The sequence below is a fragment of the Triturus cristatus genome, chromosome 9 (assembly GCF_964204655.1).
Source record: "Triturus cristatus chromosome 9, aTriCri1.1, whole genome shotgun sequence".
Taxonomy (NCBI): Eukaryota; Metazoa; Chordata; class Amphibia; order Caudata; family Salamandridae; genus Triturus; species Triturus cristatus.
Window position 1 is genome coordinate 583526114 of NC_140592.1, and position 12804 is coordinate 583538917.

A 12804-nucleotide genomic window follows, 5' to 3' on the forward strand; every position below is an offset into this window, starting at 1 on the left:
GTCCATTGGATTTGTTGTAGTTTTCTTCCGTTTGGTGGATGGCCATTATCTCAAAGAGAGATCGACAATTAGACTTATCAATGGAACTTTGGCCCCCCACTCCTCATCACACATCATGAAAAGGGACCAGACTTTTGTGAATATTACTGCCTGGCCCGTCATGGATGGAATCGCATGGGATGCAGTTAAATTTCAAATTCATGGGCCTACAGAGGTCATTAATGTGCCTAATGTATTTCGTGTTTCTATGGGTGATGTAGTTAAACAGAACATACGTTCTGATGATTGGGATGTACACGCCATTGAAGCACTGTTTTCGGATTTGAAATATTATGCCGCCTTTGATGCTGAGGATTTGTATGAAAATGCGGCTAATTATGCGGAACAGTATTGTTTTCAACATTATGGCAATCACTTCCTGCATAAGTCGAATTCGTTTAGAAATTTTGTAAATTTTACCCAGTGGGAACATTGTCCCACCCCCTCGTTTGGCAGTTCACACACATTAGTTGATAAGTTTACTTATTTTACTGATTTCAGTGTTTCAGCCCCGGCATCCTTTTATTTTAAAGTTAAGCCTGAGTCTGCCTCCAAGGTTAGACTGACACACACCAAATTGCTATATTCTAAGTCCTTTATGGATGAGTTGTCAATCAAAGGTTATGATCTATGGAAGGCTACTATTGATCTTAAGTCGGTTTGGGGTTCCAAACCGTGGCAGGTTCAGGGAACTGAAGCCTTACACCGTGCCTGTCTAGTACCAAATCATATGTTGTTTTTAAATGCAACCATCTTCCAAACCACCTGTTTCGGATTGGCCACTTCTTAAAAACTAAATTCGCCTTCTGTGCCGGATCTGGGTGCTTACCCAAATTGGTATAATCACACAGATCTGTCCCTTCCTGCTTTGCAGTTATTGGTTTCCAATTCGTCTTTCAATATTTCGAAATTTAATAGTGAGGGATGGTTAATTTGGCAAAGCAGTTCTGATACCTGTCAACGTCGTTTTCTAGGACTGAAACCGGGGTATACTCAAGATCGCGTGGACCCCCGGTTTGAGTCGTCACATACAGTAACTACATACTCTGTGGGGAAATTATGTCAGTCCTGGCTGCGACATTCCACCTTGGCATCTGTCAAAGTTCATTTATCAAAGTTACATGACAAAATAGATTTGAATGATTTTGTTAAAGGTCCTGTGGGTGGCAGATCCAAGAGATGGGCGTATGCTATTTACAACGAAGTATGGAAACTGTCGCAAATTGAGGCAGCTTCAAGATTGAGAGCTATTGATCAGGCTAATATGGAAAAAGTATTAGCAGTTATTGATAACAGCATTAACACTCTGTCTTCTCGCATTTATACATTAGATAATATTGTTTCTTCAATTGTGGATATTGTGCAGGATGATATGTCTGTGTTGTATCATGGTCAAAACCAGTTGCGTTCTGTTATGCAGTTTGCATGGACATTACAAACATTGAAGGCAGGGAAGGTCCCTTGGGACTATCTGAATACAACATCGTTATTTCTTCCCTTTAACCTTACTGACAAACAGCAATTCATGTCCATGAAGGATGCTACATATTCCTTGCTCCATATTGAGAAATTGGAGCCGTTACCTTTTTCTGTTGCGGAAGTCGATTCCGCTGTGTGGCTCTTACACGGATTGATAAGTCTACCGTTTGCGCTTTTTAAGTTTACCTCTTGTATGAAACACTATGCTCTGGGTAGATATGAACAGCTGGGTACCGCTTTCATACATGAAGTCTGGTCCCTCCCCTTTACGTATAGATGTACAAGAGACGGTACTGAGGTTTATCTGAAGGGTGAAGAATGTACAACGTCACCTGATCATTCTGTTGTGTGTAGGCACATTCAATTGCACGGTGCTTGTAATGTACACGCTCCGAATTTGGCCTGCGTCCTCAAAGGTATCCCGGTACCAGTGATTACGCCATCTTTCACGCTGCTTGCAAACGGTAGTTATTTAATTTTAAACAATGAAGCTTGCTGCGGGATGTTAGTAGGGATCCCGTATATAGTAACTGTAACACAGAGGGTTGTCTGCTGCAATACCGTCCTGTTTCCACCCCCGCATGGGAGGCTGGATGCTTCTATCTGGCCTTCAATTCCAACCTTGAAAGCAGAGTTCGACAAGATGAGCAGAATAAGAGCGCTATTGTCCCAAAAGGAGGTGCCATTGACTTCCTCCCGGGAAACATTTGTCCTTCACGTAGCAAATACGCGCACCGAGGTACAGGCGCTTTTGAATACTGACCTCCCCCTGCATTTTGGAGCTTTGATCCAAACAATTTTCAATGCCTCGTCCACGACTGGCCTGGCTCATTTTTTTAAACTTGTCGGCTCGGGCCTCGTGACCTCTTTCCAAACTATTTTTGGTGTGATTCCGGCATTTTTTCATTCTATTTTCTCCAGCGTCTTTGGAGGTGTCCCGTTAATTCTGGCTCTAGTGGCAGGTGTGCTACTTTTACTTTTCATCTTGCGGAATGGCTGCTCTTTCTGTGCCACACGTCAGCCTGTCCCGTCTGCAGCTTCTTCGTGACAGGATGCTTGATTACTATGGTGTCCTGCCGTTGGCGACTTTGAGCCTGGCATATGGATTATCCTTCCGGTATTCCTACTTCACCTGCGTGCAACCTGTCTTCCACTGCCTAGATTGTCCCTTTGAATGGCCTATGGATTTGTGCTTAACCAACATGGTGTCTCCGGACCCGGATTTTGATCGACTGATGAGGCCCTTAGTGTCTCACGAGTCTGCCTGTTCTGGTGTTCGGATTATGGCCTGCGGTGCGGCGCATGGTATCCTGGGTAATTGGGACGTCGTGAGAGCGGCATATGACTTCTTGGATATGAGTTACTTGGAAGTACACGCTGGTTGCCCTCTGATGGTGCTAGAGGCTCCGCTGATAGAAGAACACGTATGTTCCTTTTCTTTACTTAACTGGATGGCTGAAACCTTCAGTGGCCGTGCCAATGATTTTCTGCTGGAAGCAGTGGCCACATATGCTGCATATACTTTCATGGATTGAGTGAACTTTCGTCCACTGTGTTTTCCTCACGTGTCTTGAACTGTCCCTGTACGTCTGCACTTCTGCCCGGTGAGGCGTTTTTTCATTTTTCTCCTCCCACGGCACGTTTGAGGTTTCTTGTTTTTTCTATCCATTTTTTGTTTTTTTTCCTGTTCGAACTTTGCCTGGACTGACCAGTTCTTTTTTAAATTGGATACGCCTTGTTCTGCTCTGTCGCGCTTGAACTCTGCGTTCTCTCTTTTCTTGCATACTAAGTAGTGCTTCGATCAAGGGGGCATGTAGTATGGTCTCCCTTAATACGTACATACATTGTTAAGTTAGCATAACCACGTCAGAAGTTAGAAAGCCATCTTGCTGCTTTTGCACACGACACTGCGTTCACATGTTATTGCTTAAACGAACTGCTGACTCGAGTTTGCCTCACACGAGAGCAATCTGTTGTTACCATCCCGAGCTCTGCGAAGCGACCTTGGTCTGCACACGATGTGACAAACAGTCTGAGTTGTTAGACAATGCATGTTTTCCACTCTAGGTTGATCGACCCACTATTTAGTCATAACACACGAGCAGCTGCACATACCTGAAAGTTGGTGCTTTTAATATCACGGACATCATGTTTATTATTCAGACCGAAGACGAGCCTTCCTGCGAGAAGACTCCTGATGCTCCTGTGATGTGATTTCACTAAGCTGATCTTTGAGGTATGGGGTCCCCTATTCAAGCCTAAGAGACCTTCTGTTAGTCTAATAATAATATTAGCCTCTTAGTAAAGGGAAAGTGGTAGTATCCACTGTCATTATAACATGATCACCCCTTTTATATTCTATGGAATTGTAACTATGTTGATGGTTTTGATTTTAATCATTTGTCTGCTTGTATTAGCCAAAGTACTGCATATTAGGACACGTGGTCTATAAAAATAAACTCTTTTTATTTTCACCGTGTCTCTGTTGATTCTTGTTGTGGACTGATGTGAGAATAATATACGAACAGGTATTTCCGATTCCCACCATTCCTGAGTATGTACTGAGTCGCGTGTTCTGGGTTGTCTTTTCATTGGGACCTCCGAGCTAAATCTCGGATAACGAATGGGACACTTATGCTAGCCGGATACTGGGTTCTGGGTTCTGAGGTGAGTTTCTGGTACACCACAACTCACTGAGGTCCTGGGGTTCTACGCATAGTTCTGTGTATAAGCAGAATCCCTGCAACACTCCCATAATGGCCGGTACAGGCGGGGAGTCCCCTTGGTGGTCCGGGTCTTCAGGAGAGAGGGAGGTGCAGCAGGGATCCAGCTGTCGCCGCCGCCTGCCACGGGATCGTCCACGTGCGGCCTGTCGGGATCACTGGAGTCCCGCCGCTATCCCAAAGTGTCCGATGCACACCAGCTGCGTTCCAGTCCGTAGTCGGGACCCTCGCTGCCCCGTCCACTTCGCACACCAGTTCGCTGTGTGCCGGTCACCAGACCACGTCTCAGGGGCAGGCCAGGGCTCCGGCCCCGAGCGAGGGGGGGGGGGCCAGGGATGCCCCGGATCTCCACTGTGCAGCGCCCAGGCCTGCACCCCGCCTCCACGTTACACGCCGGTACCAAACAACGCGGGGCCTCCCCCAAGGCGCCGTGCAGGGCCCTCTGGGCGCCGCAGTGAGTCCAGCCGCAGGTCACTCTCCCTCGCGGCCAGTGCAGCCCCAACAGCCCGGCCGCCGGCGTCCGCAACTCAAGGGTTTCAGGCGGAGGCCACGCCCATCGAGGTTCTTCAGGGCCGACAGGCCGTCACCCGAGGCCCCGGCGCCGCTCTCCGTCGTAGGCCGCACTTTCGGCGGCGCGCGTCTCTGTGCCCCCACGTCCGCCGCCAGGCGCGTAACTTTTCAGGCCGGCACTTCCGTTATTCCGGGGATGTCGCCGGGAATATTTTGCCGGTTTCGGCCAGGATCCGTGCCAGGATAGATGTGGGATCGGGCGTTAGGCGCCGGAGCCGCTCTAAGCTGCGGCCATCTTCTTCGGCAGCATGCCACCCCCCTCCCCGCTAGGACATTTCTGCCAGCAGGGATATATTCCATTTTAAAATAAAAATCTGGTAGTTTGTACTGCCACCTGGCAATTCTGGGCATGGCCTTACTACAACCTTTAGTGGTAAACAATTCTACCAATGGACAATGATCTGATCTTAACTTGAAGTGAGTACCATACACACATTTCCTAAAATATTCACTTCCCCACCAACAAGCTAATGTTTCTTTTTCTAAGGTGTAATACTTTTGAATTCTGCATCTCTTAGTGGTTTTGAAGCAAAAGCTATTGTGGCCAATTTACCCTCTTGGTCTTGCGTTAAAACAGCACCAATGCCAACATTGCTAGCATCAGTAATTATGACACGGTTGTAACAGATATCAAAAGTCGTTAGAGCGGGCGCTGAAACAATTTCTTTTTTTAAGGATACAAATTCAAGAGCACACTCTTTATTCCAATTAAACTGCTGATTCTTTTTCATTAGACCCCTCATGTTGTTCGTTTTATCTGCAAATAAAGGAATGAATTTAGCGTAGTATTCAGCCAATCCAAGAAAATACCCGAGTTGATCCTTGTTTTGAATATTCCAGAGCATCCTCTATTGCCTTGACTAGGTTATGTTTTGGTAAAACACCAGGTTTGACAATATTGTGACCCAAATAATCCACTGAGTCAGGTTCAAATTTGCATTTTCCTTAGTTATAGTCATCCCACAGCTTTGTAAAATATTTAGAACTTTATATAAGGTTTCAGCATGATCTTGTTTTGATTTGCCAAAGACCAAAATGTCATCCTGAAAGTAAAAAGCATTTTTTACATCCTTGAATAGGTTATGCATGACTCTTTGAAATACCGCTGAGGCTGAAATCAGTACAAAAGGCATTCTTTTGTATCTAAATGCTCCTTCAGGGGTAATAAAAAATGTGTAAGGTTTGCAGTCTTCATGCAAAGCAATCTGGTGATAGGAGTTAGATAAGTCCAATGTTGAAAACACTATAGCCCCTTTCAGTGGTAAAAACATTTCACCAATGTTGGGTAGAGGATGGCGATCCACCAACACACATGCATTAAGATCTTTTAAATCCACACAAAGTCTAATTTTTCCATTGGGTTTATGTACAACAACCACTCAGAAGACTCAATCACTTCAATTATATCTTGACTGCATAGTCTTTCCAGTTCTTCTTTTAAAGCTTCTCTCAAGGATAGAGGAATGTTTTTGACTTTGTGCACCTTTGGCACAGCATCACGTTTTAGTATAATCTTGTGTACAAAGTCCTTTAGTAAACCTAGGTTGGATGAAAACACTTTAGGAAATAGTTTCTCTCAATCAACAGCCTTATCCTCAGTAACCTGTGATTTTAGATCACTATAACCTAAAACCTGTTCAGGATGATCAGGATTGAGGGTGATCAGCAAATCCCTTTGTTGCGGCCATCCTAATAAACAGGACCCTTCCTTGGCAACATACACTTTCGCTACAATAGATTTGCCTTTGAAACTAATGTTGGCTGAAAAATATCCTAAAACTTCGATGGGTTTTTAACCACACCCCACCAATCTGATGTCAGATGGTAACAATCATACATCTGGAAATTGCTTGAAACACTGATCTCCAATTAATGTGTGGCGAGCTCTCGAGTCAGCCATAATTCTAACCTCATTGCAATCAATGTTAATAACACAGAATGGAGCATCACTATTAGTTTCATTGACCCTATGAATATTAAGCAGAAATTCCTCTGGAATGTCATCATATTCTTGGTTGATCTCTCTAACCTGTATCTATTTTTGTATTTATTATTGTTACTGCACATGCAAGCATAGTGCCCTTTAGTCTAACAATATCTGCAAATTGGTCCTATAGCTGGACACAATCTATTATTTGCTAAATGTCCAGATAAACCACATTCAAAACAGACATACTCTTTCTTTTCAATATTTTGTGACATCTTTCTAGATTTTGCTTTTTGCTTTCAGTGGACATTTTATTTTCCTCAGATCTTTTAACAATTTGTATTTCAGTGGTGAGCTTTGCAGCTATTTCTTTCATACCAGATTTCATGTCTTCAAATCTATGACAGATATCTATGGCTTGTTCTGACGCTAAAGCTTCTGCTGCTAACAATTTTTCTTGCAACTTAGTGTCAAGCTATTTTATGAACCAATTAATCTCTTAACATCTGATCATGAAAATCGTGATATTTACATTTTGCTGCCAATATTCTTAAATCGTTCACAAAAGAATCAATTGATTCATTGGGTAGCTATCCTCTGCTTAAAAACCTGTGTCTGGCAACTACCGTGTTAACTTTCTTGGTGTACATAGTATCTAACTGTAACATGGCGATTTCATATACATCAACATCATTGTCATCATCATCATCATCATCATCCTCATTGGTAGCAATGGGTGGTAAGTGAATCAAAATACGTCTACCTTCAGCACCTAGACAGTGTTTTAAAATGGCTAACTTATGTTTGTCTGTATACCCATGACCCCCTATAGCTTCAAGATACACTTTGAAACCATCTCTCCATTGTTTCCACTCTAAAACTGGTTCACCTGGGTTGGGCAAAAAAGATAAAGGTGCCACAATACCATCCAGTTTGTTGATATGGTATTTTTTAAAAACTTTTTATATATCAAAATTTGTTTTTCAAATACCTATATAGTTTAACTTAACTAAACTATTGATAAATATTTATACAAATATAAATGCATAAGTGCACAATGAAAAAATAAAAAAATATAAATTGAGCTTTCTTTTGGGGGCAAATCACTGTCATGCAATTCTTAGCTTAGAAATGAGAATGAGTATCCTTGTAGAATCTTTGGTGCTCGGACAGGTGTGAGAAACACCGTGTTTAATGAGAAATGATAGCAATACTTGGTTGGATCCGCATAGATGTGCGAATCACCATGAAAGCAAAGAAATGCTGCTTAAAAATGGCTGCCGTAAAACAATGGGGCCGATGTCCTTGGCCGGTGCGCCTTGTTTTCTTGTGCCTGGACGTCCATCAGACACGTCAGGCAGATACAAATGGCCTTCAAGCATGTGCACTGGTTGTACGTGCTTCGTGAGCCTGCGCACACGTATTTGTGCCCAAAGAAGTTAAGAGATGAAATAACCTTCTGTATTCACTCACTGTTTGGTGTGGACATGAACCAGATCCTGCGGTTTCCTTTTTCCCACAATGCGGACCACTCTCACAAATGAGCACGATCTGCTCTCAACGCACCCGCCGGCCGTGGTCACTGCCTCTGGTCTGCCAGAAATTCTCGTCTTCAGACTCCTGCAGTGCTCCAGGCTTTCGTGGTATGAAATCCCGATCATCGCTAGTGTTGAGTTCCACTCCAGAGGCACCACATTAACGCAGGATTGAATTTCAAGGTAAGTTTATTCTTCTAATGTAAATGATGACTCTCCACGTTGAAATCCTGGGCCAACTGTCGTTGTATGGAATCTGGATCTCAGGCAGACCACCAGATTCCATATAAACTCATTGGCCAGGAAACCACAGAGAGTCCTGGATTCTGTTAACTTTAATGACAAATGGTTAAGGTCAATCTCCTCTCGCTCTACCACAACCATGTCACCTAGCTTGCTCCATAGTCCTATGTCCGATAGGATATAATCGATTATTCTATGGCAAGAGCCTCGTCGGAATATCGGTGCAAGCAGTTTATCTGAAGGGGATCGTCCGTCACATGCATGAATTCTATGTGAGAGAGTTAGTTTCTAAACCTGGAGTTCAGCTCTAGAGAGGTGCCTCCTATTAGGGCAAACAAGACCTGCGATACCCCAAGTTAAATTCTCATCTCTAGTCAAATCGCAGTCCAGCACTACAGTACTAAATCCTTCCTCATCTTCCTCGTTTGTCCCCCTTCGACAACCACCCTTGGCTGTCTACTGAACCTGTCACCTCTTCCTCCTCTTCTGCTTCAATATGGATTAAAATTTAAAGCTGTCCCTAGAAAACAGTTGGTGGGCTTACATTTGTCTTCAAAATTGTTAAATCAGAATACTTTGAAGACGTTACCTTGACTGAATGTAAATCTATTCCTTTAAGATGCTACTCACCACCTAAATTTTCCTGCTCATTTCTAATTATACATGGACCATCCCAAAAAGAAGTGTCAGGGATGTCTTACTTGATGCAGTCATGGAGATCTTTCAACAGTTAATCTTACTAATCTATGCGTCCCAGGGTACAAAAACGTTTGGATCCACAGAACATCTTTTTCCATGTCAAATTCTCAACCAAAAGAAATCCAGTGGAAATTGATCTGAACAAAAGGTATTTGCAGACACTGTAAGAAACTAAGTTTTTCAGCACTTGACTCCTATCTCACTCAGGTTACGAATAACAAAAATGAATGACTACTACAACTGGCTCCCCAATAGCTCGGACAGAAATAAAAAAGTATCTACTCGTCCTAATCACAGAAAAAGGACTAGCTGGCTCACCTACAACATAGAGATGCTAAAAATGGAACTTGGAACACGAGAACATCTATCGGAAAAAACAAATCAGAAATAAATCTCCTTCTACATGACAGCAGGATATACAAATCGCCCATCAAAAATGGCAAAGGACTCCACTATTCCAGATAGGCTACCAAGGCATAATGTATTTCAAAAGTACTACTTAAGGATATTATCAAAGCTCTGCAACCCAAAATGCAAAGCAACTTAAATACCACATTCACAAGGTGAACGGCTACCTCAGGAACAAAACAGCCAATAATGAGCCTATAGCAAACCTGAATACCATAACAAAAGATGCAAACAGACAGCATGTGCTAACTTCCTTCAAAGTCCTATCCTCAACGGCATTGGATGAACTGGTTAAGGCATGCAGGACTATCAGGTCCACCCTGCACAAACTTTTAAAAACATCCTACTGAGCACATGTACCACCCTTGTGGCAAGGAGCATACTGAACAACTACATTAACGTTCAACTCCACACTCAAGACACCTTCATTTGACCACTCATTAAAAAAAGAATCTGAACACATCTAATCTATCCAACTACAGACTGATCTCAAGAAAATCCAATTGACGTAGCTGTGTTCTTCCAGATCTCCAGCTTTGTTGAAAAGAACAATCTACTTTTGGACCAGCAGGCTGGTTTCATCCTAGGCAGATGCAGGAACTGCACCTAAATATCCATGCAGGATGATCTGAATTAGCTAGTGGACAAACCTACAGTATCAGCACTGCTACTCTTGGACATATCCATGGCTCTTCATACCACCCACCACCACACTCTACTTCTGTGAACAGAAGACCTAAGCATCCGAGGAAGTATTATAAACACGATCTCCTCTCGTCACAAACGTATGCAAATTATTATATCAATGCCACTGCTCTCTTCATCTCCTTTCTCCTCGCACTGTTTTGACCCACAAGTCTCAATCAACTCTCCACTCCTAATCAACCTCTGCATATTTGCCTCACCAACCCTGATCACCTCCTTCAACCTAACATACTACAACTATGCAGACGACAAGACACAGATTATACAAGAACTGGAATGCTCTAACGGCCTAGACCTACCTTGACAAAATGAGTGTCTTTCTGCCATTGATAAATGGATGCTGATCAATCAAAACCCATTACCTCCAAAACTGAAATCATGATCTGTAGACAACGAGTACCTACCAACCTACAAATTTCCAGCTCAGAAAATTAGAGACACCATCAGTGACGTCAATAGAGTTAAAAAATCTTGGAGTGATACTGGACTGCAACCTATTCCTGATTCCAAATATGCATCGCTTCACCCCCTAATGCAGTACGGCCCTTAACTTACGGCGACTGGTTCATGTATGGCACTCACCCGTACTATAGCAGGAGGAGTGTGCCCTGGCACTGATAGATATCGATCAAAAAACACAAAGACCAGGTCTATAAGGCACCTCTTTTTAGGCCAAACAATTTAGAACGGAGGTAGGGATTCATAAAATGTAAATGCCATATACGCTTCTCTTTTCCATAACGAGGTAGTAACCAACCGTTCTTTTGCCTTCAATTTAAAATAAAAACCGTTTTGACAAATGGCAGTCACCACGTTTATTTGTGAAAGGTGCAAGAAATGAACTTTGAAAAAAATGTGAAAAGGCAAGATGACCCCTCACGTGCACACCACCAAACGAGCTCACTGGTTGGTACTCACCAGTTGTGCCCACTTTTATCATCATGGGTAGTCATCTTGTCTTGAAAAATAAATGTAGTGTCCAAATCAAAAAAAGTTAAGTGCTGTGAAGTGAAAAGATCCCATCCTACGATGTGACCCTGTGAAGTTAAAATTGAAAAAGTTGCACTTTACTCGAAACCAACTTTATTATTCAGATGTGCACTCATTCATATTAAAAGCGGTTGCTTGTCATGCATACCGTTTCATACTGCGCCAACATGTTTCATTGCCACAATAAATTTACAGCAAATTCTTCAGGGCAAACAAAGTCGCCTGGCACCAGTACTGGACACTCAAGTCACTTTTTCCAGAGACTGCCAAATGTAAAGACAGAGAAAGGACACACCCCATTACTCTCAAATCCTCCCTTCATGCAAAGGAACCATATAATGCATTTATCTCTAATCTGGAGTTTGTATTTACCCTAGGTGAGCCACTGTTCTGCGTACCAGCTCTATCTTTTTAGGTCACACAAGAGGCTCCATCTGTGAGTCCTCTCGGTTGATTTAACATTCAGCTGTAATGTCACTCTGTGAAGCAATGGATATGTTGAGACAGATAGAGAAACCCCACAAACCGGACAAGGAATTCCCTTTATACACTGTGGTCCCTTTCATCCACACAAGTCCACGAGGGTGAACCCCCTTTGGTATTTGTTTAAAATGAATCCATCACACAATGCCAACAAACTGTCATTACTTTTTAGAACAATGCACGTTTGTAGCCTGCCATCAATTGTCAAGATAAAACCTCTCTTGTTCGTCATTACTTTAAAACAAAACACGTTTAAGCGTGTCACCGCTTGTCAATTGTCAAAATGAAGCCTCACATGTTCGTCATTACTTTTAGAACCAAGCACGTTTTCAGCATGTCACCGCTTGGCAGGGTGAAGCCTCTCGCATTCATCTCTCGTCATTACTTTTTAATTTTTTTAAGAAGACCAACAAACACGCAATGCACACTTGCATCGTGCCCCCGCTTATCAGGATATAACTTCTCGCATTATCCTGTGTCCTGGTACTACCTCTATCATACACCTTACTGCCCGGCGCCTCACAGAGCACGTATTCTCATCCGTATGTCTCTCCCGACCGGGAGCTTTGTATTTGAACTTCTGAGAGGCAGTCCGGTCACGTGGGGAGACAGCAGAGAGAGGGCGCCATCTTTGAAAGGGTTTTGAACAACCGCTTTTTCTCTATAATCCAAATATAAAGCATGAGAGTATTACGAGTGCTTAATTGAAATCATGATTTTATAGTGCAGAATCAAAAGTGTAGTATATTTGCTCATGGGGATGTTATTTTGAATCTCTTTTTATTGCCACTAAGCGTTATGTCAAACAGCATATTTATGAAACAACTTCACGTTATTCTGGCTCAAAAGACCAATACAAAGACGCCCCTGTTTTCTTCACTACCGATAATTTAAAAAAATATTCAATGCAAGTGTGTATATCCTGTCTATAGAGATCAACTTAGACGGAGGAGACCTCCATATATTCTATGATTGCAATGTACACAATGTCCTCACGCTCCTT

General features: G+C 42.9%; 1 protein-coding gene across 4 annotated transcripts in view; it reads right to left on the reverse strand.

The window, feature by feature from the left end:
* Positions 1-12804, reverse strand: part of LOC146798351 (cytochrome P450 2C8-like) — a 489861-nt gene that overhangs the window by 452885 nt on the left and 24172 nt on the right. The window contains exon 1 of one of the 4 annotated variants that reach the window (XM_085625623.1): positions 12292-12398. The exons of the other annotated variants lie outside the window; for them this stretch is intronic. Within the exon in view, the coding sequence (XP_085481749.1) occupies positions 12292-12300 (9 nt within the window). The 5' untranslated portion in view covers positions 12301-12398. Of the gene's footprint in view, positions 1-12291; positions 12399-12804 lie in introns of those variants that run through there. 4 annotated transcript variants of the gene reach the window in all.